A 27,479-nucleotide genomic window follows, 5' to 3' on the forward strand; every position below is an offset into this window, starting at 1 on the left:
ATGTTTTCATCAAAAACTCATGACTAACACAATCTTATAATTTAGTGGTGACAAAAATGATTGAAATAGGATAAATCATGTCATGGGAATATATCACTTTGGGAAATTATATTTCTTGAACAAATTTGAGTAACTCTATTCACATGAATAAATCATTTAAATTCAATACACTTTTTTTTCAGTGTGGGAAAGTCCCATGCTTTGTTTTAACCAGTGGTGTCCCACAGGGCTTAGTAATGGGTCCACAACTTACCTTTTATCCATCAATGATTTGAAAACAATGAGCTACTATCATTTACAATAAATAATAATTATACATCCAATTTTTCCTCCATTGACCTGATCAAACCACGAATATAAGCAATACGTTTTCCAGCAAAAAAAAAATAATATGCACAACAAGTTAAATGTCTTTGAAACCAGCTGTTTACTTGCGACATCATCGTTACATAAAATAGGTTCATATTTCACATGGCATCAGCGATTCATTTCAAATCCAAAATATAAAAAGTGCAAATGACAGTTGACGGTAGCCTACACCGGCCACACAACATGGTTCGGTGTCTTCTTCTTTTTTTTAAATCTTCCCCCGTTATTGTAAACACAAACAACAACTTAATTCATAAGCAGACCTTGTTACATTGACAATTGACATTCATGACGCGAGAAACTGTACACGAGCAAGGCAGAGTTCGTCGCTGATGTTTTCTTCCGCTCATTCTTTGGGAGAAGGGGTCGGCTAAACGGCACGGTGAAAACACAACGCATAACTTACATGGAAAATGTTTACAAAGCAATGTGTCTTTTTTTTCATATAAAAACCAACCAAAACATGAATATATATAAAAATTGTCCTTTTTGAGAGTGTACAAAGTATTCATGTAAGCAAACATTTGCAGTTCATTGTATATCTATATATATATATATACCTCTCAAAGTACAAAAATCTGAGAGTCACTTGGCATCAAACTCCTTCATGATGAATCTCCCCGAGGTCCTGAGGAAGAGGAGCGTCTCACGAGTTTCCGAAGCACCAAAACATCACTGGATTCAGACTGAGCTGAGATGGTCATTCAGAGCATAAAGAGAGAAGTGGAAAATGCAGACGCACATTGATCAGACTTTGATGAGTCACTGAGACCTTCCAGAAATGAAGCATTTAAAACATGAGCTAACAAAAATAACCATCTGGATAACTGCTGAATTCAATTCAAATGCAACAACTAACATGGTGTTATAGACACTTGATGCAAGAATGGTTTTCTGATTACAAACGAGCATGTTTAAATCATTGTGTAAATTGTTGCACTGATTTGAAAGTGATCGGAATAGTTTACGCATCATTTCCATAAAGTTATTCTGCTTGCATTTCATGAATGGTTTTCGACCTTAAAAAAAAAAATCCTAAAATGGCTGTATACACAATGAAAACATACATAACCAAGCTAAAAATATGGAATACGTAAATACAATCCACCTAAAAAAAAACAAACATTAAAAGTATGTTTTCTGTGCAGAATGGCTCATCATTTTCTAGATTTCTCTGGCGATATCCATGCAGGATCAGGATGGAGACGATGATGATGATGATGATGAAGCGGAGATGTCCTGGTTGTTCCTGAGGACGAGGTTCGGCCGTGTGTGTTGAAGCTCTTCAGCCTGTAGTGATGGCGTTCAGATCCTTCATCAAACCCTCCAGGTGGGCCATTTCTTCCGAGAGCTCGTCGGTCTCATACGTCTGAGAGAGAGAGAGCCATGCCAGACCAGCCATGTTAGAGTTAGGACTGAGGGATGCGAGACAACGGAGGGAGAAAGAACAGAAAAACACACAGAAAGAGGAAGAGCGAGGGAGGGAAACGGGTTTGGAGTGAGAGAATAAAGCAAGACGCTACAGCGCGACCTACGACAAAAACAAACAAAATGCATGCATTTCAGAAGCGGAACGCAAATTAAAAAGGAGTGCATTTTTAAAATTAGGCAGAAAGAGGGAACGATTCAAATTAATTCGGCCGGTGAGTAAAAAGATAAATGGGTAAAAAAAAGAGAGAAATAAATCAAATTAAACACAGATTCAACTTTCTTAATAATATGGCGTCAAGATCACATTTCACTCGAAAATTTAAAATAGAAAGTTCAATTTTGTATAAAGAATATGCAGATATTTTTTTTCCAATTTAATATGAGAAAGTACTTCAATGGACAACAAAAATCCAATAATAAATAAGTTCAATAAGCAGCGGTGTGCCACAGGGCTCTGTATTGGGCCCATTTAGATTTGAGAATTCATTTAGAAATGAGATTTTTTTACTGCTGAAAATAAAAATAAATATTAGGGACTATTAAATATAAACTGTTTATTTGTCACGAAAATGATTTCACAATGTAAATACTGGTCCTAAAAATAGGCTTTATTTTCTATAGACCATTTCACAAGATGTGAAAGATGATTCCTGTTTCAGTTTTTTAACACCACATAAAAGCTGGGATAAAATACAACCAACAGAACATTTAAAACTGAATCAAAAAGTTAAACAAACATCTTTAAGATGTTTTCTTTACATGTGAAATAAAGAAAACAGTTACAAACTGAAACAGGAAGTGTTTCTGGACCAGTGTTGTTTACATCTTGTGAAATGGTCTATATGCAAAACACATCTTATTTTTCGTCTTTTGATTTTGGGGTGAAATGTGAACGAGACATGTTTGAGACAGTGTCTCCAGCACTCACCATGTCCAGCATCTTGCTGGTTTCTGATTGGTCAGGAGCATTCGGGACTGTTACTGGCATTGGAGCTCGAGCTCGATTTAGTGTCCCGATGGACGCAGTTTTCACGCCGGGTGCTGAAACGCAGATAACAAGACATGATATGAAGTCTCCCACACGTAAAGCAACCATCCACTGGAGTTTCTCTTAACCCTCAGGTGCTCTTCGGTCATTTCTGACCGAAAAATTTTCTGTTTTGAATTTCTAAAAATCACAGCTTCATCGGAATGTTATGAAACTTGGTGACTTTTATGGCATTATGTATGTGAACAAAAAAAAAATTGAGGTCATGATTCGAGCATGCTAAGTGGTCTAAAAAAATAGTCACACTTGTGGTCTTTGGTCAAAAATGACCCCCAAAGGGAATGAATGGGAAAATGACAAAAAAATAAAAATTCTCTGAATTTTTGTACGTGCAATCTACAAATCGACCACAATTCTAAAAAAAAAGTGCACCGCAGGAAAGGGGTGACACTCTACAACATCTAGAGTGCAAAACAGACAAACCCACACATACAAACACACTTTTATACACATACACACCAATAAATTTTGATTACAAAAAATATGTTTAGAATTTTTAAAAATCACAGCTTAATCAGAATGTTACGAAACTTGTTGACTTTTATGGCATTATGTATGTGAACACACAAAAAAATTGAGGTCATGATCTGAGCATGCTAAGTGGTCTAAAAAAAATAGTCACACTTGTGGTCTTTGGTCAAAAATGACCCCCATAGGAAATGAATGGGAAATTGACAAAAAATTACAAATGTTTATTTATTTATTTTTAACATTTTTTTAATAAAAAAATCGTTTTTGAGATTGTTTCAACTATATATTCAAATCCACCAAAAAACAAAAAAATGTGTTCATAAGCATCTGGGGAATTCACATGCCTCTCCATAGAGAGCTGTACATGCCATCTAGTGGTTACACCATGATTCTACGCTTTTTCTCTATACTGTAACCAAATGGTGCTAATTTTCTTCAAAAAATATGTTTTTTCTGAAGGCCTAGACTCTATATTAAACTAAAATACTGCATTAATAATTTTTGAAAAAAATTATATATAGAAAAATATCTATATTTTTCCATGCCAAAATAGACCATAAATATTACATAAATATTAATAAATTCAATCAAATTGTCTCAAAATACTAAATTACAAAGAATAAATATTATAGAACAAAAATAAATTGCATTAGTTTTACTGGGATGGAGGAAATTTAATTTTTAGGTGTCCGGTCGGATAACAAGTGTGACTCTGAAACGAAGAGCACCTGAGGGTTAAAGGTACACTATCTAGCATCTTGTGGACGAACATTATAGTCGGAGCTGCTTCTCTCTGTTGATGTTTATGATGCGTGACGCAGGTATTTTGACCTTTATTTTAATGCCAATGAAAAGCCCACAAGTGCTCGCATTCTCCGTGTTCATTAGTTTACGATCTGTCTGTATACGTAAGATAGAAGTGTTACACACAGAAAGTAGACAGTGATGAACATTTATTAGCGTATGTCGTGTGGTTGACATCCAGTGTTTCTCTTGGTTCCCTCAAAGTTGCGTTGGATTTTCTCCTGAGCGTAAAGGTTTAGAGGTCCATCTATCACAGTTTTCCATGTGTGTGTAAATATATATATGCTATAATCTGTTTTTATTTGGTTTTGTTTTTAAATGGCGGGTGCTGATGTTTCACGTGCGTTTGACCAATCAGTGAACACTAATAGTTCCTATAGTGCTGGTTTAGACCGACTAAATTAGTTCCCAGTTCCTAACACACTAAAATCCAGGAACTGCCACTAATAGTTCAATAACTATGAAAAGTTTCCTCCAGTGTGAAAGCCCCTTTTAGGTGTTGAACATGTGAAAATGGATGAAGCAGGGGCCGGACCTGGCTGAGCCAGCAGGGGGGTGCTGGGTAAGGCCGTCTCATAGGTGGGCGGGTTATGGGCAGAAACCGTGAGCGCTGGCACAGCGAAGCTCTTGAGCGGGTGTGTGGGCCGGATGTGGGCCGCTGGGGGGTTTATACTGGGCGGATCTTCCTCTTTGATCAACGCCTCGGTCTTCTGGAGCTCAGCTGAGGTGATGGGCTGACTGGGGGCAACCGGAGGTTCAGGTGCAGCCGGCTGGTTCCTCACAGACTCTACACACACACACATAGAGAGTGATGAAGAAATAAATCAATTCAAATCAATTAATACAATTATTTCATATTTTACAAATATGGAAAAAAATAATATACACTATACATAATTTTATTAGTATTTTCTTTAAATATTAAAATATATATAACAAATTATTATAGTTCAAGGAAACGTTTTGTATAGACACATACACACACATATACTGTATATAAAAAGTTTTTAAATATATTCATATATATTATATGTATAATATATATATATATATATATATATATATATATATAAATAAAAATAAATAATATTATATATACACACACATACATACATACATACATACAAACATACATAAACACACACATTGCTCACACTAAAAACAAAAGCACCAAAATAAATCATTACCATGTCCAAAGATCTGTGTAAGTGTGTGTTTGGGGTGAGACCTGTGTAAGTGTGTGTTTGGGGTGAGATCTGTGTAAGTGTGTGTTTGGGGTGAGATCTGTGTAAGTGTGTGTTTGGGGTGAGACCTGTGTAAGTGTGTGTTTGGGGTGAGATCTGTGTAAGTGTGTGTTTGGGGTGAGATCTGTGTAAGTGTGTGTTTGGGGTGAGACCTGTGTAAGTGTGTGTTTGGGGTGAGACCTGTGTAAGTGTGTGTTTGGGGTGAGATCTGTGTAAGTGTGTGTTTGGGGTGAGATCTGTGTAAGTGTGTGTTTGGGGTGAGACCTGTGTAAGTGTGTGTTTGGGGTGAGATCTGTGTAAGTGTGTGTTTGGGGTGAGATCTGTGTAAGTGTGTGTTTGGGGTGAGATCTGTGTAAGTGTGTGTTTGGGGTGAGACCTGTGTAAGTGTGTGTTTGGGGTGAGATCTGTGTAAGTGTGTGTTTGGGGTGAGATCTGTGTAAGTGTGTGTTTGGGGTGAGACCTGTGTAAGTGTGTGTTTGGGGTGAGACCTGTGTAAGTGTGTGTTTGGGGTGAGATCTGTGTAAGTGTGTGTTTGGGGTGAGATCTGTGTAAGTGTGTGTTTGGGGTGAGACCTGTGTAAGTGTGTGTTTGGGGTGAGATCTGTGTAAGTGTGTGTTTGGGGTGAGATCTGTGTAAGTGTGTGTTTGGGGTGAGACCTGTGTAAGTGTGTGTTTGGGGTGAGATCTGTGTAAGTGTGTGTTTGGGGTGAGATCTGTGTAAGTGTGTGTTTGGGGTGAGATCTGTGTAAGTGTGTGTTTGGGGTGAGACCTGTGTAAGTGTGTGTTTGGGGTGAGATCTGTGTAAGTGTGTGTTTGGGGTGAGATCTGTGTAAGTGTGTGTTTGGGGTGAGATCTGTGTAAGTGTGTGTTTGGGGTGAGACCTGTGTAAGTGTGTGTTTGGGGTGAGATCTGTGTAAGTGTGTGTTTGGGGTGAGATCTGTGTAAGTGTGTGTTTGGGGTGAGACCTGTGTAAGTGTGTGTTTGGGGTGAGACCTGTGTAAGTGTGTGTTTGGGGTGAGATCTGTGTAAGTGTGTGTTTGGGGTGAGATCTGTGTAAGTGTGTGTTTGGGGTGAGACCTGTGTAAGTGTGTGTTTGGGGTGAGATCTGTGTAAGTGTGTGTTTGGGGTGAGACCTGTGTAAGTGTGTGTTTGGGGTGAGATCTGTGTAAGTGTGTGTTTGGGGTGAGACCTGTGTAAGTGTGTGTTTGGGGTGAGATCTGTGTAAGTGTGTGTTTGGGGTGAGATCTGTGTAAGTGTGTGTTTGGGGTGAGATCTGTGTAAGTGTGTGTTTGGGGTGAGACCTGTGTAAGTGTGTGTTTGGGGTGAGATCTGTGTAAGTGTGTGTTTGGGGTGAGATCTGTGTAAGTGTGTGTTTGGGGTGAGACCTGTGTAAGTGTGTGTTTGGGGTGAGACCTGTGTAAGTGTGTGTTTGGGGTGAGATCTGTGTAAGTGTGTGTTTGGGGTGAGACCTGTGTAAGTGTGTGTTTGGGGTGAGACCTGTGTAAGTGTGTGTTTGGGGTGAGATCTGTGTAAGTGTGTGTTTGGGGTGAGATCTGTGTAAGTGTGTGTTTGGGGTGAGATCTGTGTAAGTGTGTGTTTGGGGTGAGACCTGTGTAAGTGTGTGTTTGGGGTGAGACCTGTGTAAGTGTGTGTTTGGGGTGAGATCTGTGTAAGTGTGTGTTTGGGGTGAGATCTGTGTAAGTGTGTGTTTGGGGTGAGACCTGTGTAAGTGTGTGTTTGGGGTGAGACCTGTGTAAGTGTGTGTTTGGGGTGAGATCTGTGTAAGTGTGTGTTTGGGGTGAGACCTGTGTAAGTGTGTGTTTGGGGTGAGATCTGTGTAAGTGTGTGTTTGGGGTGAGATCTGTGTAAGTGTGTGTTTGGGGTGAGATCTGTGTAAGTGTGTGTTTGGGGTGAGACCTGTGTAAGTGTGTGTTTGGGGTGAGACCTGTGTAAGTGTGTGTTTGGGGTGAGATCTGTGTAAGTGTGTGTTTGGGGTGAGACCTGTGTAAGTGTGTGTTTGGGGTGAGATCTGTGTAAGTGTGTGTTTGGGGTGAGACCTGTGTAAGTGTGTGTTTGGGGTGAGATCTGTGTAAGTGTGTGTTTGGGGTGAGACCTGTGTAAGTGTGTGTTTGGGGTGAGATCTGTGTAAGTGTGTGTTTGGGGTGAGACCTGTGTAAGTGTGTGTTTGGGGTGAGACCTGTGTAAGTGTGTGTTTGGGGTGAGATCTGTGTAAGTGTGTGTTTGGGGTGAGACCTGTGTAAGTGTGTGTTTGGGGTGAGATCTGTGTAAGTGTGTGTTTGGGGTGAGATCTGTGTAAGTGTGTGTTTGGGGTGAGATCTGTGTAAGTGTGTGTTTGGGGTGAGACCTGTGTAAGTGTGTGTTTGGGGTGAGATCTGTGTAAGTGTGTGTTTGGGGTGAGATCTGTGTAAGTGTGTGTTTGGGGTGAGATCTGTGTAAGTGTGTGTTTGGGGTGAGACCTGTGTAAGTGTGTGTTTGGGGTGAGATCTGTGTAAGTGTGTGTTTGGGGTGAGATCTGTGTAAGTGTGTGTTTGGGGTGAGACCTGTGTAAGTGTGTGTTTGGGGTGAGATCTGTGTAAGTGTGTGTTTGGGGTGAGATCTGTGTAAGTGTGTGTTTGGGGTGAGATCTGTGTAAGTGTGTGTTTGGGGTGAGATCTGTGTAAGTGTGTGTTTGGGGTGAGATCTGTGTAAGTGTGTGTTTGGGGTGAGACCTGTGTAAGTGTGTGTTTGGGGTGAGACCTGTGTAAGTGTGTGTTTGGGGTGAGATCTGTGTAAGTGTGTGTTTGGGGTGAGACCTGTGTAAGTGTGTGTTTGGGGTGAGATCTGTGTAAGTGTGTGTTTGGGGTGAGATCTGTGTAAGTGTGTGTTTGGGGTGAGATCTGTGTAAGTGTGTGTTTGGGGTGAGATCTGTGTAAGTGTGTGTTTGGGGTGAGACCTGTGTAAGTGTGTGTTTGGGGTGAGATCTGTGTAAGTGTGTGTTTGGGGTGAGATCTGTGTAAGTGTGTGTTTGGGGTGAGACCTGTGTAAGTGTGTGTTTGGGGTGAGATCTGTGTAAGTGTGTGTTTGGGGTGAGACCTGTGTAAGTGTGTGTTTGGGGTGAGATCTGTGTAAGTGTGTGTTTGGGGTGAGACCTGTGTAAGTGTGTGTTTGGGGTGAGATCTGTGTAAGTGTGTGTTTGGGGTGAGATCTGTGTAAGTGTGTGTTTGGGGTGAGACCTGTGTAAGTGTGTGTTTGGGGTGAGATCTGTGTAAGTGTGTGTTTGGGGTGAGACCTGTGTAAGTGTGTGTTTGGGGTGAGATCTGTGTAAGTGTGTGTTTGGGGTGAGATCTGTGTAAGTGTGTGTTTGGGGTGAGACCTGTGTAAGTGTGTGTTTGGGGTGAGACCTGTGTAAGTGTGTGTTTGGGGTGAGACCTGTGTAAGTGTGTTTGGGGTGAGTCTCACCTGCAGACGGAGACCTATGTAAGTGTGTGTTTGGGGAGGCGGGCGCTCTCAGGCTGATCTGGTGATGAAGGTAACCGCGCGGCGGGAGGTGATAGTGATGATGATGATGATGAAGATGATCAAGGGAATGAATGGGGTGAGCACTAATCACAGCTGAGAGAGGACACACACACACACACACAGTGAGATCAACACAACACATCTACTTAGTGAGCTGATTTTCAGAGTACTGCCTACACAGCATCCCTAATAATGCAGCATCCTAAATGAGACGCAACCTCACAAGTGACTGATATAAAGCGCACTATTTTGCTGGTCGTGTAAATAAATAGTTTAAATTTTTTACACTGAAATTATAGTTTTGAAAATCAAAAATAAGATTAAAGAAAAAAAAATGAATATATTTTATAAAAGTAAAAATATATTAAATAGAAAAATAAACTATTAAACTTTGTATTTATGATAGGCTTTGTTTCAATCAGTTTTTATTTGTGCCCAAATAATTTGAAAATGAATAATTTTTTATTTTAATTCTGATATTTATCAATAAAAAAAAAATAAAATAAATAAATAAATTCTCATACAAAAATAAATCTCATGAAAATAAAATAGTTTAATAAAAAAAATAATTAAATATTTTTTTAATAATTAGGTGTTAACATGTTGCTCTGATAGTCTCATAAACATAATAAATAGAGAGCAAACTATTTACTAAAACTATACAGATCTGTTAGATTGAATGAATGAGACATTTATAATAATTTATTTTGAATCATCTGCCATTGTAAATGGATTTTTTTTTTTTAAATGTATTGCATTCTGGGGTTATTTTGACCAGGATGGGTAATATGCAGAAGGGTGCTCTGATCAGGATTCTTGGGTCCAGACACTGGATTCACTATGAGCCGTATCTTTCCTCAGCACTATCATAGTGAGAACTAGGGTTGAATCTTCGAGCTAATATGACACAAGATGACATGACAGTGATGAGCACAACACAGGTTGATGATGTCATGGGACAGTGACGCTCTGTGAACTTACGCTGGGGAGGCTGAGAGTCGAAGGGCATCATGATTTTGGGTCTGACTCCCCTGCGAGTGGACACACTCTCCTCCAGCTCCTGAATCTGATGGCTGGGCTCCACCGGGTCCTGGGCGGCGCGAGGGATGGGCGTCTCCGTCATGACCGGGTTGGGATCGGGGGATTTGTCGATGGGTTTGAGCTCCAGGCGCTCGTGGTGGATCCAGAGATCGGGAGGCTTCAGGTCTTTAGACGAGCTCTTGTACTTGTGTGAGCCGGTGTTGGACTTACAGGCGGCACGTTTCCTGAAAACACAAATACAGATGAACCTCTCCAAACGCATTTAACTGTAATTATTATATACACACACACACACACATATATATATATACCAAAAATAAACGATTTAAGTACAGTATATATTTATTTTGTTTATTGTATAGTTTCGATGGTGCATAAATACATTTTAATAGTATTTCAAGTTAGATTTTACCTCATAAATTGTTTTTGGTTTCTTACAAAATAATTAAATATTTTATTATTTTCATAAATAAATTATGAAAATATATTTATATATTTTTACTATATATATATATATAAATATATTTATATATTATAAATATACATATATTATTTTCAGAAATAAACTAAAGTTAGATTTTACCTCATAAATTGTTTTTGGTTTCTTACTAAATAATTAAATATTTTATTATTTTCATAAATAAATTATGAAAATATATTTATATATTTTTACTATATATATATATACATATATATATATATATATTATAAATATACATATATTATTTTCAGAAATAAATTAAAGTTAGATTTTACCTCATAAATTGTTTTTGGTTTCTTACTAAATAATTCAATATTTTATTATATTCATAAATAAATTATGAAAATATATTTATATATTTTTACTATATATATATATATATATATATATATTATAAATATATTATTTTCAGAAATAAATTAAAGTTAGATTTTACCTCATAAATTGTTTTTGGTTTCTTTCAAAATGATTAAATATTTTATTATTTTTATATATTAATACAGAATTTATTATTAAATTTTAAATGTGTTAAATACTTATGAATTGCACATTTAAATATATTATATACATTTAAAATAATTACCGTCCCATATTTTAATAATAATTAGGATTTTAATTTTATTATATAATAAAACAACTAATAATAATTATTTAGTATTTTAATAACATTTTTTTGAGGGTTCACACAATAATCAATCGTTTTGAGAGACGAATGTCCCATCATGCAGCACTGACTGAAAAGTAAAAGTCCGGCCTAAGAAAACTCTTTATCCCAAGAGGAAACGTCTTATTGCTTCTTGTTTTTACACACAGATGTTTTAAAAGATGTCAGAGGAGTGAAGAACACACTTTTTCTGATGGGAGTTAGACCGGCGCGTGCACAGGACGGCTCCCACGACCACAGCGATGATGGTGAACGCTCCCACAGACACGATGACCACGATCACCAGGATATGATTTTCTCGGCTGCCCGTGATGCCTGGCTTATCTGACATACGAGAGAGAGAGAGAGTTACTAAACCGCACGTCTCATTGAGATCATGGCGTCTGTCTTTAAAGTGCGTGTCTTCGTGTTTACCCATATTGGATCCGATCCCGTGCTCCGGCAGGGTCGGGTGACCAGGTTTGACTTGCAGCCCTATGGATAACAAGACATCAGCCACATTCAGCTATCCCACAATGCATCTGACATAAATGAAACACATTTTTATTGTATTATTTATTGAATTTTTTTTACAGTACACTGTGAACTAATGAAATTCCTGTTGTGTGACTGAACTTCACAATAGAAACATGTTTAATTACCTTGATCACTTGACATTTTGTCCGATGGTTCAGCTGAAAAATAAAGACAAACAGAATGAACGAGTGAGCAGAGTGTAACAGACGGGAGCAAAACGAAGAGCTGCTTTCACCTTTCGGGGTGCGGAAGTGCACGGCGTCCGACATGGGTCCCATGCCTTTGGAGTTTCTGGCCTGGATCTTAAAGTAGTACGCAGTGTCCAGGGTGAGACCCTGAATCTGATGGGTCAGTCGGTTCCCCACCACAGGCTCCACGACCCAGTCGTGAACCTCAGCGTTCACATCGGTGCTGTAGTAGATGATGTACCCTGAGAGACGAGAGACGAGAGAGGTGAAAATCCTCCTTCTGACCCCACACTTTTCTCTTTGGGTGCATGTAATAATATGCAAATAATCTAGTTCCTGTGATTGGCAGCCGTAATGTAAATCATGGGAATGTCATGGGTCAAACCCTGTTCTTCACACACCTGTGATTTTGCCGTTGGCTTCAGTTGGAGGCTGCCAGTTGATGTTGATCATTCGTGGATTTCCCTCTTTACTGATCACGGTCACATCTTTTGGAGCAGAAGCGGGAACTACAAAACACACCAAACATAATAAAGGGATATAATACAAGTAAACAGAGTAAATGGCTATTTGTAAAAAGTTATGATAGTATAAGTATAGTATAGTCGCCAAATCATGTTGAAATGCAAATGAGACATTAATAAAATATGCACTCATTTTGCATGCATCCAGACAAATTTAATAGACAGAAAATAAGCTGTCAACATCAACACACAAAAATACAAATGATAATCATATTTGAAGTACGTTTTATATAACAAAAGGCTCTTTTCCAATAAGCAAACATGCATACACATAAATGTGAGAAATTTGGTGCATGCATGTTATATTTATAACTATATATAACTAATATGCACACACATGATAAATAATGTACACTTATATACACATACATACAGTATATATATATATATATATATATATTAGTGCTGTCAAACTGATTAAATCACATCCAACATAAAAGTCTATATAATATATATATATATATATATATATATATATATATATATATATATATTAGGGCTGTGCAAAAATTAATTGCGATTAATCGCATCCAAAATAAAAGTCTGCATTTACATAATATATTTGTGTGTGCTGTGTATAATTATTTTGTATATATAAATACCTATGCATGCATGTATATATTTAAGAATTATTTGCACTTAAATTCTGTATATATATATATATAAATACATAATCTATATTATATATTTTATATATGAATAACACATTTCCTTAAATATATACATGCATGTGTGTGTATTTATATATACAAAATAATTATATACAGCACACACAAATATATTATGTAAACACAGACTTTTATTTTGGATGCGATTAATCGCAATTAATTTTTGCACAGCCCTAAAATATATATTAGATATACAAATAATATACTGTATACACACACACACATACATAAACAAACTTAGATGTGATTAATAACATTCAGTCGATTAGACAGCACTAATATAGATATATATTGTATTTAGTTTATATAGTACAAACAAAACACAATATATAACCAAAACGCCCAATTTGTTGCAGTTCTGATCAATCAGTGTGAAAGAGAAAATGAACTGTCATTTATTCCTGTAGTATTTCATCTTCAGAACAGCATCTAAACGCAGAAAGCGATGTTTAAACGCTCTTACGGGTCTCGGCGGTGGTCCCGTGGGCCGTCATACTCCACGTGCTGCTCCGCCGGCTCTTGGTCACCATCACGGAGAACTCGTACAGCGTGTTGGGTTTCAGAGCCGTCACCGTGTGGAACAGAGACGTGGTGTTTGCCGTCTGACAAAACAAGCAACAAACTTAGACCTAGGTTTATCACTGCAGATTTTTTGGCATATAACTCATTAAAAAATGTTATATACTCTAAGCAGGACACTAGTATTCACCTCGCCACAGGTGTGTCCGCTGCAGTGTGAGAGAGAGCTCACTAGAGGGCGCTCAGCGCACGGAGGAGAAACACACATTTATACTGAACTGACACATTTTAGTATCATTGAGATGCTATTTAGTCATACGTTTTAGCAATTTCTTTTCCATCCTTAAAGGAGGAAAACTTTTGCTGATAATTTACTCGCCCCCATGTCATCCAAGATGTCCATGTCTTTCTTTCTTCAGTCGAAAAGAAATGAAGGTTTTTGATGAAACATTCCAGGATTTTCTCCATATAATGGACTTCAATGGGGACCAAACGGTTCAAGGTCCAAATGAGAGTTTCAGTGCAGCTTCAAAGGGCTTTAAACGACACCAGATGATGAATAAGGGTCTTATCAAGCGAAACGACCACTCATTTAATAAAATAAAAAAAAGATTAAGTTTTATAAGCACAAATGCTCACTCTATTCTACGATGCGCGTTCGTGACTCTCCTGTTCAAACTCGTTCATCATAATGAACGAATCTTTTTTCGAGTCATGACTCGAAGGGTCCTAGATAAGAACCTTATTCATCGTCTGGTGTCGTTTAAAGCTGCACTGAAACTCTCATTTGGACCTTGAACCGTTTGGACCCCATTGAAGTCCATTATATGGAGAAAATCCTGGAATGTTTTCATCAAAAACCTTAATTTCTTTACGACTGAAGAAAGAAAGACATGGACATCTTAGATGACACGGGGGTGAGTAAATTATCAGCTAAAGTTTTTTTTAAAAGTGAACTCCTTTAATCCTTTTTTTTCACTCACATGAGATCCACCAATAGCAAACCACAACCATCCAATCAATTCCCCACAGACAAAATAAAGCCCCGCCCACATTTGTTCTTATTCGAGAAGCCGTTTCACTCAGATATACGTCACGTTAGCACCATCACAACTTCCGACTTTCTCTAAAATCAGAAAACGAAGCCGTTACTAACATGATGTCGGTACCTTATATTTGGTGTTGGCGGGGATGTTGGTCTTCCAGCGGATGGAGTAATATCTGGAATCGGTGATCTTCTGGTTCTTTGCGAGCGAGTTGTCGGCCCAGCTGACTTTGATGGTGTCGTGGCTGAGGACAGTGGCCTGAACGCCCACCGGGGGCAGCATGGGTGTGGGGTCAGGGGCTGGGGTGTATGGGTTATTGAACAGTTCATAAAAATCAATATCAGGGTCTATGGGGTCTGACAGCAGCGTCACACACACACACACACACACACACAGATGAGGCAAGGCAAATCATAATAAATGGAGAACAAAACAAAATTCACACGGGTTTAAAAAAAATATGGAAGGATTGATCAGCGTTAGACAGGAATAAATGGATTGATGGTGAGCAAGTAAGAGGAAAAATGAATGAAAAAGAGAAAGAGAGATTATTAGAATTAAAAAGACACATATTTAACAGTATAAAACAGTGCAAAAACATTAAATAATTAAACGATTTCTAATACAAGAATAACTGGAGTCAGGGATTATACTGCATTTATAGAAATACAGAAAAATACTGAGTGAAAATTAAAGAAATAATCCAAGTTCAATATAATTTAAGCAATTTAAGGAGAGTGTCTGTGATAGGGACGGGCAACGATTAATCGCGATTAATCGCATCCAAAATAAAAGTTTGTGTTTAAATTATATATGTGTGTGTAGTGTGTATAATTAATTTGTATATATAAATACCCACACATGCATGTGTATATTTAAGAAAAATGTGTTATTAATATATCAAATACTTATATTTATACATAATATTAATTATGTATAAATATATATATAAAGTACATACATGCAAATATTTCTTAAATATATACATGCATGTGTGTGTATTTATATATACAAATTATACACACTACACACACATATATATAATGTAAACACAAACTTTTATTTTGGATGCGATTAATCGCTGCCCATCCCTAATCTGTGACAATTATTACAGAAATTAATTCAAAGATTGTAAAACAAACAATATTACAGTGCACAGACTTATAATGGAAGTGTCATTTGTTGGCCTTTTTGTGTTTAGCAGTGGAGCTACAGTACGTTTGGTTACACCATAGAGTATTAAAGTGTCTTTCTTACACTGTAATTATACAAGTACTGTACTTACTATAGGGTTAGGGTTTTTAGTTGCATGTAATTATGCATAATTTACTAAATGTAACATGAAACAGACACTGTAAAATAAAGTGCTACCCTACTTTTCTTAGCGGATGAACTTCTGGTACCACTACTGATATATTAATAAAAATAATAATAATTTTCGCTTCATTATTATTGCGATTAAAAAATAAAACAAACCAATAAATAATTATATTACTAAAGCAATAATAAATCATATTTATGATACTTCAAATTAATTTCTTTGCATTTAAATTCGAGTTTTATTTTTAAAGAAGTGCGTATTTGAAGGTGTATGGTGTTTTTTGCTCATTTAAAGGAGTAGTTCACTTTTCAAAAAACTTGTGCTGATAATTTACTCGCCCCCGTGTCATCCAAGATGTCCATGTCTTTCTTTCTTCAGTCGAAAAGAAATTAAGGTTTTTGATGAAAACATTCCAGGATTTTCTCCATATAATGGACTTCAATGGGGACCAAACGGTTCAAGGTCCAAATGAGAGTTTCAGTGCAAACTGCAAACTTGTTCAAAGGGCTTTAAACGATTCCAGACGATGAATAAGGGTCTTATCAAGTGAAACGATCGCTCATTTAATAAATAAATAACAAAGTTTAAGTTTTATAACCTTAAACGCTCGCCTTGCTCTGTTCTGTAACGCACTCCTGTTCGAACTCGTTCATCAAAACGAACATATCTTTTTCCAAGTCATTTGGTTCATTAGGTGAAAAAAACGAACAAATTGATTCGGAAAAAGATTTGTTCATTTTGTTGAACGAGTTTAAATAGGAGAGTCATAAAGGTGCACCACAGAACAGAGCAACAGAGCAGCGTTTGATCTTACAAAACTTAAACTTTGTTATTTAAAAAAAAAAAAAAAAGACCAATCGTTTCGCTTGATAAGACCCTTATTTATCGTCTGGAATCGTTTAAAGCCCTTTGAACAAGTTTGCAGTTTGTACTGAAAGTTTCTTTTGGACCTTGAACCGTTTGGTCCCCATTGAAGTCCATTATATGGAGAAAATCCTGGAATGTTTTCATCAAAAACCTTCATTTCTTTTCGACTGAAGAAAGAAAGACGTGGACATCTTGGATGATACCGGGGTGTGTAAATTATCAGCAAAAGTTTTTTGAAAAGTGAACTACTCCTTTAAGAGGCACACACCCGAATGATTCAGCACGCCGGTGATCGATGGAGCTTAATTAAGACACACCTGGAATGACTATTGATTTCTTCTGTGTAAATATCCACTTATTTAATTGTCAACAACAACAAAAAAAATGCATTCTCAGCAGAAAACGGCAGCAAATGATTGTCGCAAACATGCTAACGCTCATTCTCGGCGAACAACTCGTTTCTGGGTCACTTCGCACACTAGCTCTGGAAGCTGGATCTGTCAGATAAGTTTCCAGACTCAGCCTGACGGGACGGCGGGGGGTCCGGAAACCTTTAACAGAGGCGTTCGCTGTCTGACACACACATCTGACGGGACGCGTCACACCTGTAGGCTTCAATACGCTAACCTGACACGCCACGTATCCCAGAACTGATGCATGTGTGGCTCCTGTCATCTTATTTAAAACACACACTCCACATCGTAGTTTGTCTCCACTACAAAACAATCTTAGACTGACTTATTCCACATCATCTCAGTTTATTCGCTATAGTTTAGAAAATGCTAATAAAATACGACATATTTGACTGGTTTAGTCCGTCCTTCTGTTGGACTCTCACACATGAATTATGTTGAATATCTGTTAAATTTAACTCCACAATCCAGTTCGGCTCAACCAGTGACCAAGCAATGCCTCATGTTGTTCAGTGTGTGTGTAAAAAGAGCATTAGCACTTACAGAAAACACACTTGATCAGCTCAAAGTGGAGGAAATGTTACTGGTAGTCACTGTATGAAGAATTTTTGTCACAGTTTACTTTATTTTGCTGTCCTCACTTACATAAATTAACTAGTGTTGTCAAAAATATCGATATTTCGATAAATATCGATACTGAAATATCTGAACGATACCAATACTAATTTCCCAAAGTACGGTCACTTTCACTTCTTTCCAAAGGCGCGTTGACAAACACCACACGTGATGCACTCGTCTCATTCGCTCGGGTTAAATAGCAAAAGTTAATGTCGGAGAATGAAAACTGACTTAAGGAAAGGCTCCAGGGGTACCAGCATCAGGGGTGTTTGTTGTTTGGACAGACGTGTCCCCACTGCTAATTAAAATCCTAAAGGAAACACTAATTTGAACTTTTCTAAAACATTAACCAAGATGGCCTAGTATTGTTGTTGTGTTGTCTCGTCTTTTCACCGTTTTCTTAAAGTTAACATAATCTGACTGACTAATCTTAGACAAGTAAATATTGTAACTGTGGTCAAATGTAAATTAGCTTGTGCCTATTTAACTTTTTTTTTTCTTTTTTTCTTTTTTTTATTATTATTATTTTTTTTTATTATTTATTTCAGGCAATGGCACAAAAGTACAAGGCAGACAAAATGTTTGTTAAGTCATACAGTGCAAAAAGAAACAAGAAACAAACAAAAAAAACAACAACAAAAAACAAACAAAAAAAAAAACAAAACAACAACAACAACAAAAAAAAAAAAAACTAAAAAAACTTTATTATTTAATTCATCAATTTTCCTTCATTAGCGATTATCATCAATTTGATTACACAGATACTAATTAAACTAAACAGGCAATGGCATCTCTGAATTCAGTAATGCGATGCCTTTAACTGAAAATTTAATGTTTAATCGTATTATTATACATTACTGACACTCTATCCTCCAATTTGATACTGTTAAGTGCTTTTATGTTACAGTACATTTTAATTTTTTGATAACAGTATGTAATAAAAAATACAACGGATAATGTTAGCTCTGGTTTCTATAATGTAGCTCTACATTTTTGTTCATGTAAAATATACCTCATTGTCATGTTCTAGACTTGTTATATTTAGCTAAATAAAAAAAAACTTCCCCCTTAATATTGCGGCAGATTTTTCTCCGTGGTATCGAAAATCGATATTTTTCAAGGTATCGTATCGAAGTTAGAAATTCTAGTGTCCTGATCACACTAGTAAAAACAGCATGTTATGTCTGAATAAATATCATTGCGCATGTTGTTGTTGTCATCTTGCCTGAATAGAGACGGGAAATGTCTTACCGGACTGAGGTCTAGTTGTGGCGCTGTTGTAGATGGGTACGCCTTCGCCCATGTTGTTGAACGCCTTGAGAGTGATGACGTAATGGGAACTGGGATCTGCAGAGGAAAACATTCATAAAGCGCCTGAAAACACAGCTGATGTCAGAATATCTGTAGCATTAAAGACGCCCACCGAGGTTATCGATGCTGTAGAAACGCTGCTTGTAATCCAGATTAACCGTGTGGGCATGAGGGCTTCCGATCCCGTATCCGATCTTATAACCTCGGACTAAAATATCCTGGTTTTCTGGAGGAGTCCAAGTCACCACGATTCGGTTCACGAGAGGACGAACATGAAGAGAACTGGGGACTCCTGGTACCTGAGACTCTGTAATACACACAATCAACAGATCAAGATACAACCTGCTCATCTTTGACAATATATACAGGGCTTTCATGATAAAAGAAATCCCCTGATTTTGAGTGACTCAACATCATGATTTGTGATTATTATTTTGGGCTATTATTATATTTATAATAGGGCTGTGCAAAAATTAATTGCGATTAATCACATATTATATGTGTGCTGTATATAATTATTTTGTATATATAAATACTCACACACACATGCATGCATGTATATATTTAAGAAAATGTGTTATTCATATATAACATATTTATATTTATATAATTTAGATTATGTATTTATATAGATATACAGAATTTAAGCGCAAGTAATTCTTAAATATATACATGCATGCAGTTATTTATATATACAAAATAATTATATACAGCACACACAAATATATTATGTAAACACAGACTTTTATTTTGGAATTAATTAATTAATCGCAATTAATTCTTGCACAGCCCTAATTTATAAGCATTAGTTCTGTTACTTGAATCTGAGTGGACAACAGAGCCGGCCCGAGCACTTTGGGGGACCTGTGCTTGACACAAATTATTATTGACACAAATATCACGCATTAATGACACATTATAAATTAATACAGTGACGTTATGTATAAATACACAATAAATACTTCATAAAAAATAGATAATTTACTTAATTCTTTTTTTTACTTTTACTAACTCTCTGAATGTCTCAAAACATATCAAATAAATGATTTGCTAAAATAATGATAACAGAGAAATCAAAAACATAATAAAAAATAAAATAAATAATAATTAAAAAATAATAAAAATAAATAATAAATAAAAAATAATAAAAATAATAAAAATAAATAATAAATAAAAAATAAAATAAAAAAGGTATTATTATAATAAGAGCAAGGGTTCAACAATGACAATTACTGTTGAAAACTGTAAAAATATTATTATTCACGTCTCAATACAGTGTAAATGTCCACATAATCATTTTTTTATTATTATTCTTATTGTAATAGACTTTGTTGGATTGTACACGACAGAATCAAACAAAGTCTGTTACTATAATACCAGTAATGATGTACTAGCGCATATAATGATGTGTGTGTATGGGTTAGGGTTAGATAGTTAGGGTGAGGGCAGGTAATCGCGTACGCTCACTTCTCTCTGTGTGTGAATCTTGATAGTGCACCAGATACAAGTCTGAACACATCGAACACAAGAATCAAAGCTCTCTTTCAAGCATGACCACACTGAGAGGATTATTAGGAGACTATTTCAAAATAAAAGTATGAAATGAATGTTCACAGCACTATAGATCAGGTCGAGTGTAGCGCTTAGCTAAACCGCAGCTTTCAAGCACACTACTTTAATTCATTCGTATTTGAGTTTAAAAGCAGAACTTGTGCACAAACGGATCCACGGACAGCATTATCTTAGGGGCCCGCGCTAATGCCCGTTCTGATTTATAAGGCAACGCTGCTAATTTCCGACAAATCCTTTTGGATTTAGAGTCATTAAATTGACTCATTATTTCAAACGCCGGCCTATTTGTGGGGCTAATTCAAGTCGGAGTGGATGAAGCGGAGGCATTAGCGGTTGAGAGAGATGCTTTGGTCTGGCTGTCACAGAGCTTTTCCCATTTTAGCAGATGGAAGTGAGCCCAAAGAGGGTTACACACACTCCCATAGTGCTTGGGTCCCTCCATACGTCCAATTGCGAATGAAAATGCAAGTTATTAATCCAACTTAGCAATCTAAATCGGCTAAAATGCCTCCGTGTCTGCTTGTTCGCTTCGTTTCAGAGCTCCCCGCTGCTCTTTGATGAGGACGGAGGCAAAGACGCACTAAAAATGTTCCTCTCGCATCAAGAAAACCGCTTCCTTCAGCGCAGAAATATGGCTTTCAATTACCGGGTGAATTTCCAGAGGAAGTGTACAAGTGTACAATTATAAATTGTACAACGAAAATGAAGTCGGACTATTCAGCACTTTAATTCTAAAATAAAACAGCACATAAATAATAATATAATACAAATAATAATAATAATAGTACTTTTTCCTATTACAGTAGGAAGAATTTTGGGGGAATATGAGCTTAATTCTTATAAAAACATCATAAAAAAGCCCTAAAATGGTCCTAAAAATAGACTTAAAGGAGTAGTTGACTTTTAAAAAAATTTGCTGATAATTTACTCACCCCCGTGTCATCCAAGATGTCCATGTCTTTCTTTCTTCAGTCAAAAAGAAATGAAGGTTTTTAATGAAAACATTCCAGGATTTTCTCCATATAATGGACTTCAATGGGGTCCAAACGGTTCAAAGGGCTTTAAACGACACTAGACGATGAACAAATCTTTTTTCGAGTCAATTCGTTCATTTCGTTCGTTGAATGAACAAAATGACTCGAATAAAGATTTGTTCATTTTGATGAACGAGTTCGAACAGGAGAGTCACGAGCGCGCATCACAGAACAGAGCAAGGCGAGCATTTGAGCTTAGAAAACTTAAACTTTGTTATTTATTTTTGAAATGGCGATCATTTCTCTTGATAAGACCCTTATTCATCGTCTAGAATCGTTTAAAGCCCTTTGAACAGTTTGCACTGAAACTCTCATTTGGACCTTGAACCGTTTGGTCCCCATTGAAGTCCATTATATGGAGAAAATCCTGGAATGTTTTCATCAAAAGCCTTAATTTCTTTTCGACTGAAGAAAGAAAGACATGGACATCTTGGATGACATGGGGGTGAGTAAATTATAAGCAAAAGTTTTTTTGTTTTTTTTTAAAGTGAACTACTCCTTTAATGCGAGTTAAATGAATGTTCTTGCAAGTTCTCCTAATGTCCATCGGCACTAGTGGAAACAGCCTGTAAATGAAAGTGTTGTATCTCCTGCGCTCAGCACTGAAACACAGATCTAACACAACAGCTACGGCGCTAACCCAACAGCTCAGACACGGTTATCCGAGCCCAATGTCACGAGTAATCACATCAGCGTTCTCCCAAGCCGGAAATCAATTGAATTTACTGTAACCAACTGAGCGGTGTAAAGTTTCCTTTTGTGCTGCGATTCTTATGGCCTTCGGAAAGATAAACGGACATATTAATCCAAATAACTCAAAGGCTTTTCATTCAACAACAGAAGTGCATTAAACAAATGCCATTTTCCCAGGATTCCCGTGTCAGAGTTTAACAGACGAGTGATACACTACCGGTCAAAAGTTTTTTTTTGCAGCAATTATTTGATAAAAAAATACAAAAAAAAAAAACCACCCAGTAATATTTTGAAAAATTATTACAATTTAAAACAGCAGTTTTCTATGTGAATGTATAGTGAAGTGTAATTTATTCCTGTGATCAAAGCTGAATTTACAGCATCATTACTCCAGTCTTCAGTGTCACATGATCCAGCAGAAATAATTATAATATGATGTTCAAGAAACATTTATGATTATTATCCATGTTGAAAACAGTTTTTTACATTTTTATTTCAGGATTCTTTGATGATTAGAAAGTTCAAAAGAACAGAATTGATCTGAAATGGAAAGCTTTTGTAACATTAATCACTACCATTCAAAAAGAATTTATTTTTTATTTTTGGGGGAAAGAAATTAGAAAATACTTTTATTCATCAAGGATGAGTTAAATTGATCAAAAGTTACAGTAAAGACATTTATAATGTTAGAAAAGATTATATTTTAAATAAATGCTGCTCTTTTGAACTTTCTATTCAACAGAATTTTGGGGGAAAAAATGGTACACGACTGTTTTCAACATTGAAAATAATAATTTAGGTTTTTTGAGCATAAAATCATCATATTAGAATGATTTCTGTAGGATCATGTGACCCTGAAAACTGGAGTAATGATGCTGAAAATTCAGCTTTGATCACAGGAATAAATTACACTTCACTATACATTCACATAGAAAACTGCTGTTTTAAATTGTAATAATATTTCACAATATTACTGTTTTTTTTTTGTATTTTTTATCAAATAATTGCAGCCTTGGTGAGCAGAAGATACTTCTTTAAAAACATAAAAAATCTCACTGATCTAAAACTTTTGACCGGTAGTGTTTATATTGTTGTTTTGATTTGTTTCCTTTGTATAAAGATTATTTGTTTGATATTTAGGTATGTTTAAGTCATTAAGTTGGCTTATTTGTACTCTGTTTTGATGCGTTCACTTCATTCATTTTGGGGTTTTGTTTTCTCTTTTGTACAAGCTCTTACGGTGATTCTCAACGAGTCATGGTGGTGTAACGGCGTCAGACGGTGATCTTATCTGTGAATCATCAGTCTAAGAGTCTCTCTCCCGGACAAACACACCACTGGGCCGCAGGGATGCCTCCACCAATGGGAAGCAGCAGGGAATAAAGTGAAAGATGTGTGTGTTTGTGTGATTCCTTACCGTCGAGGTCGTTCTCGAAGGTTTCCGCTGCGATCCACTCCGTCGTTGGTCCGCTTCCGTTCACAGTGGTGGCCGACACTCTCACCGTGTAAACCTTTCCTTTCTCCAGACCTTAAACACCGAAGAAAAAAAGGCTTAGGATTTGGTGAATTAAATACGCAATATACAGTATATATATATATATATATATATATATATTACCCTTTTTAATATATATTTTTTAAAATATTTTTTAATTTATATATATTTTTTTACCTTTTTTAATATATATATATATATATTATTTTCAGGACCGATCACAGATATAAATCACAAAATGCTTTAAAAAGTGCAACAATTTAAATAAAAGAACAATAAAACACAGATAAAACTATCAGTGCTAAAAACAAAACATAAAAGCTCAATCAACTAAAAGCTTGTGGTTTTCCAAAGTTACTAGCTACAATTTTGACACTGATACCATAGGGAAAAGATGCTATATATATATATATATATATATATATATATATAATAAATATAAAATATCATCTCATAATTTGGCAGCCAGTATAGAAATAAAAGAAATCATTAAAACTTGTATTCAGCAAGGATGCATTAAATTGATACTGTAAAGACATTTATAATGTATTGTAAATAAATTAATAAATTAAATAAAACAATCCTGAAAAAAAATGTCCACAACTGTTTTCAACATTGATAATAATAATTATATATATATATATTTTTTACTTATGTTCTCTGTCATACTGTACATTTATTGATGTGTTTGTTGTTCCACCTTCCCTGTCTTTTATTTATTTTGTAGATGTTTGTTTTATCTTTGTTTCTAAAGACAATAAAGAGTTGATCACACACACAAAAAAAAGAAATGTTTCTTGAGCATCAGTTCATCGTATTAGAGTAATGATGATAAATTCAGCTTTGATCACAGGAATAAATTAAACTTTAACAATATATTCAGATATAGAAAACAGTTAATTTAAGTTTTCCTTAAATAATAATCAAATAAACGCAGCCTTGGCGAACATACGAGACTTCTTTTAAAAACATTTAAAAACGGCAGTGTGTATAAACTACTACACATGACAAAATGGCTAAAACTAAACTGAAAACTCAAACTATATATATAAAAAAGCTAACTCAAAACATTAAAAAATATTGCGGTAACACTTCTTCGTATTGTAATTAATGCCCCCACTTAGTTTACCAAATTATATGAAGATTAAAAGTGTCTATAGGAAAAGAAAGAAATATTGAGCTTTTTTTTAATGTATATTTATTTAGTTTTTATTTGTATTTTTTTTCTTCTCCTTTTATTTTTGTTATCCCTGTTTATTTGTTTGAACTTGTTTCAATATATGTGATATCTGTCGTGTGAAGCATTCCTGTTATATATCGTATTTTGTATTTGGATTTATTTCTTAATAAAAAAAAAATAAAAAAATAATAAAGATTTTAATAAAGTATTAGTAAAAGTTGAAAATGAACATTAAAAAAGATTAATAAATGCTGTAGAAGTGCAGTAATGTAGTTAACTAATGAGCCTCATTGTAAAGTGTTGCCACCAGTACTGTAATAGAAAATAAAAGGAGATCCGGTTGGTAATAATACCATCAATGAGCTGAAAGAGCTGCGAGGTCGAGATCTCGATAGCGTCGGCTCTCCTCAGTCCTTTCCGGTAGCGTACTTTATATCCCGTCAGCTCTCCGTTCAGGGTACCAGGAGGGGGCGCCAGCCAGCGGACCATGATGCTCTGGGGCACAAAACACGGCACATGGTGAGCTTCCAACACGAGTAGAGTCAGTGCATTTTAATTGAGCAGGTAGGCTTCTGGGAGCGTGTTATATAAACGTCTAGAGGTGCACCTGAAAAGACTGTGTGAGCTGTCAGAGCTAATGCTGTCATGTGTCATGAGTTCATTTCAGAAAGACAGCTGAGAGAAGCAAAGCCTTCAGGCTACGCAATAATGAATGAAGAAAAAACCCAAGAATGCTTTATGAAACAGGAGATGATCCAGTCCTGACGGTGGGAAACATGTCAAGCTTCCTGCATTGGGACGGTTCTGATAATGAAACATTAACTTCTACTTTGGGTTTCGAGTCGACTGATGAATAATGAGCTTAAAGTAACTTAGTAAAAGCACCTACAGAAATGTAACTACGGAGTCTGCCAAAATGTCATAATTGGATGAACCTCACAAGAACATGTCCGGGTCACATTTCACCCCAAAATTAAAAGAATCAAGATGATATACAGTATATATGTATTGCATAAGGAAAAACAGGTCTATTTTTAAAGTCAGTAAGATTTTTGACTTGCATTCTGTCGAATTATTTATGAAAAAAAAGGACAATTTCACTCATTCACAATAATTTTGCATAAGGAAATATTGGCCTATTTTTAAGCCCATTAAATAATTTTTGTTCCATATATATAAAATAAGATAATTAGAGCTGTGCAAAAATTAATTGCGATTAATCGCATCCAAAATAAAAGTCTGTGTTTACATAATATATTTGTGTGTGCTGTATATAATTATTTTGTATATATAAATACACACACATGCATGTATATATTTAAGAAAATGTGTTATTCATATATAAAATATTTATATTTATATAATATAGATTATGTATTTATATATATATATATATATATATACAGAATTTAAGCGCAAATAATTCTTCAACATATACATGCATGCATATGTATTTTGTATATATAAACACACATACATGCAAGTATATATTTAAGAAAATGTGTTATTCATATATAAAATATTTATATTTATATAATATAGATTATGTATTTATATACATATACAGAATTTAAGCGCAAATAATTCTTAAATATATACATGCATGCATAGGTATTTATATATACACAAAATAATTATATACCGCACACACAAATATATTATGCAAACACAGACTTTTATTTTGGATGCGATTAATCGCAATTAACTTTTGCACAGCCATAAAAATAATTACAACTTTTTTTTTAAAATGGAGATCACGATTCAACTAAACAAAATAACATGCAAGTTACTCAAGGTTTTGACAAAATTACTGCATTAAAAAAACATGGAAAAAAAAAATTAATGAAAGATTTAAAGGAACACGCCGACTTTTTGGGACTTATTCACCGTATTCCCCCGAGTCAGATTAGTATGCTAGCTGTATCCATTTACATCCAGTCTCTGTGCTAAGCTAAGCTAGGCTAGCGGTGTGTGCGTCAGATGAAAAAGGTATGTACGGACATATCTAACTCTGGCGGATACGGCGAATAAGTCCCAAAAAGTCGGCGTGTTCCTTTAATGACTCGCACAAAAACGTCACCTGTTTTATTACTGGATAAATCAGCGTGTCACATGTCGCCACCTACTGGTGTAATAACGTCATTGATCAATGCTAAGTTACTTTAAAAGGTGATTTACCTCAGACATCAGTGTTTAAATCCCTTGTAATCCAGCACTTCTGTGACACTTTGAATAACTAACAGAGATAATTATGCAGTGTGGTTGAAAAGCCTGTTTTCATGTCTACACACGACACACTGTGTAGACGTGTAGTTCGCTGTGATGTCAAAGGTTTAATAGACAGAGCTATCATTTAGGAATAAGATGGCGTGGGTGTTTGACTCGAGATGGCCGTCCTTTAATGATTAATTGTGCGGCTCTAGTGTGGGAACATGGTAATTTT

At 35.8% G+C, this 27,479-nt stretch overlaps 1 protein-coding gene across 6 annotated transcripts in view; it reads right to left on the bottom strand.

Annotated features, from left to right (window-relative positions):
• Positions 1-408: 408 nt before the first annotated feature.
• The window catches only part of neo1b (neogenin 1b), a 146,228-nt gene continuing 119,157 nt past the window's right edge, over positions 409-27,479 (bottom strand). For 3 of the 6 annotated variants that reach the window (XM_039648062.2, XM_039648061.2, XM_089127997.1), the window contains 16 exons: positions 25,390-25,531; positions 23,779-23,889; positions 19,175-19,369; positions 19,003-19,098; positions 14,656-14,888; positions 13,431-13,569; positions 12,177-12,284; positions 11,823-12,017; positions 11,713-11,745; positions 11,486-11,545; positions 11,257-11,395; positions 9,867-10,150; positions 8,826-8,978; positions 4,659-4,910; positions 2,729-2,841; positions 409-1,738 (listed from right to left, as the gene is read on the bottom strand). In XM_039648062.2, the coding sequence (XP_039503996.2) occupies positions 1,655-1,738; positions 2,729-2,841; positions 4,659-4,910; positions 8,826-8,978; positions 9,867-10,150; positions 11,257-11,395; positions 11,486-11,545; positions 11,713-11,745; positions 11,823-12,017; positions 12,177-12,284; positions 13,431-13,569; positions 14,656-14,888; positions 19,003-19,098; positions 19,175-19,369; positions 23,779-23,889; positions 25,390-25,531 (2,337 nt within the window). In that variant the 3' untranslated portion in view covers positions 409-1,654. The other 3 variants (XM_039648063.2, XM_039648064.2, XM_039648065.2) reach the window with 3 other exon arrangements.

Source organism: Pimephales promelas, chromosome 25, assembly GCF_988280905.1.
Source record: "Pimephales promelas chromosome 25, fPimPro1.hap1.1, whole genome shotgun sequence".
Taxonomy (NCBI): domain Eukaryota; kingdom Metazoa; phylum Chordata; class Actinopteri; order Cypriniformes; family Leuciscidae; genus Pimephales; species Pimephales promelas.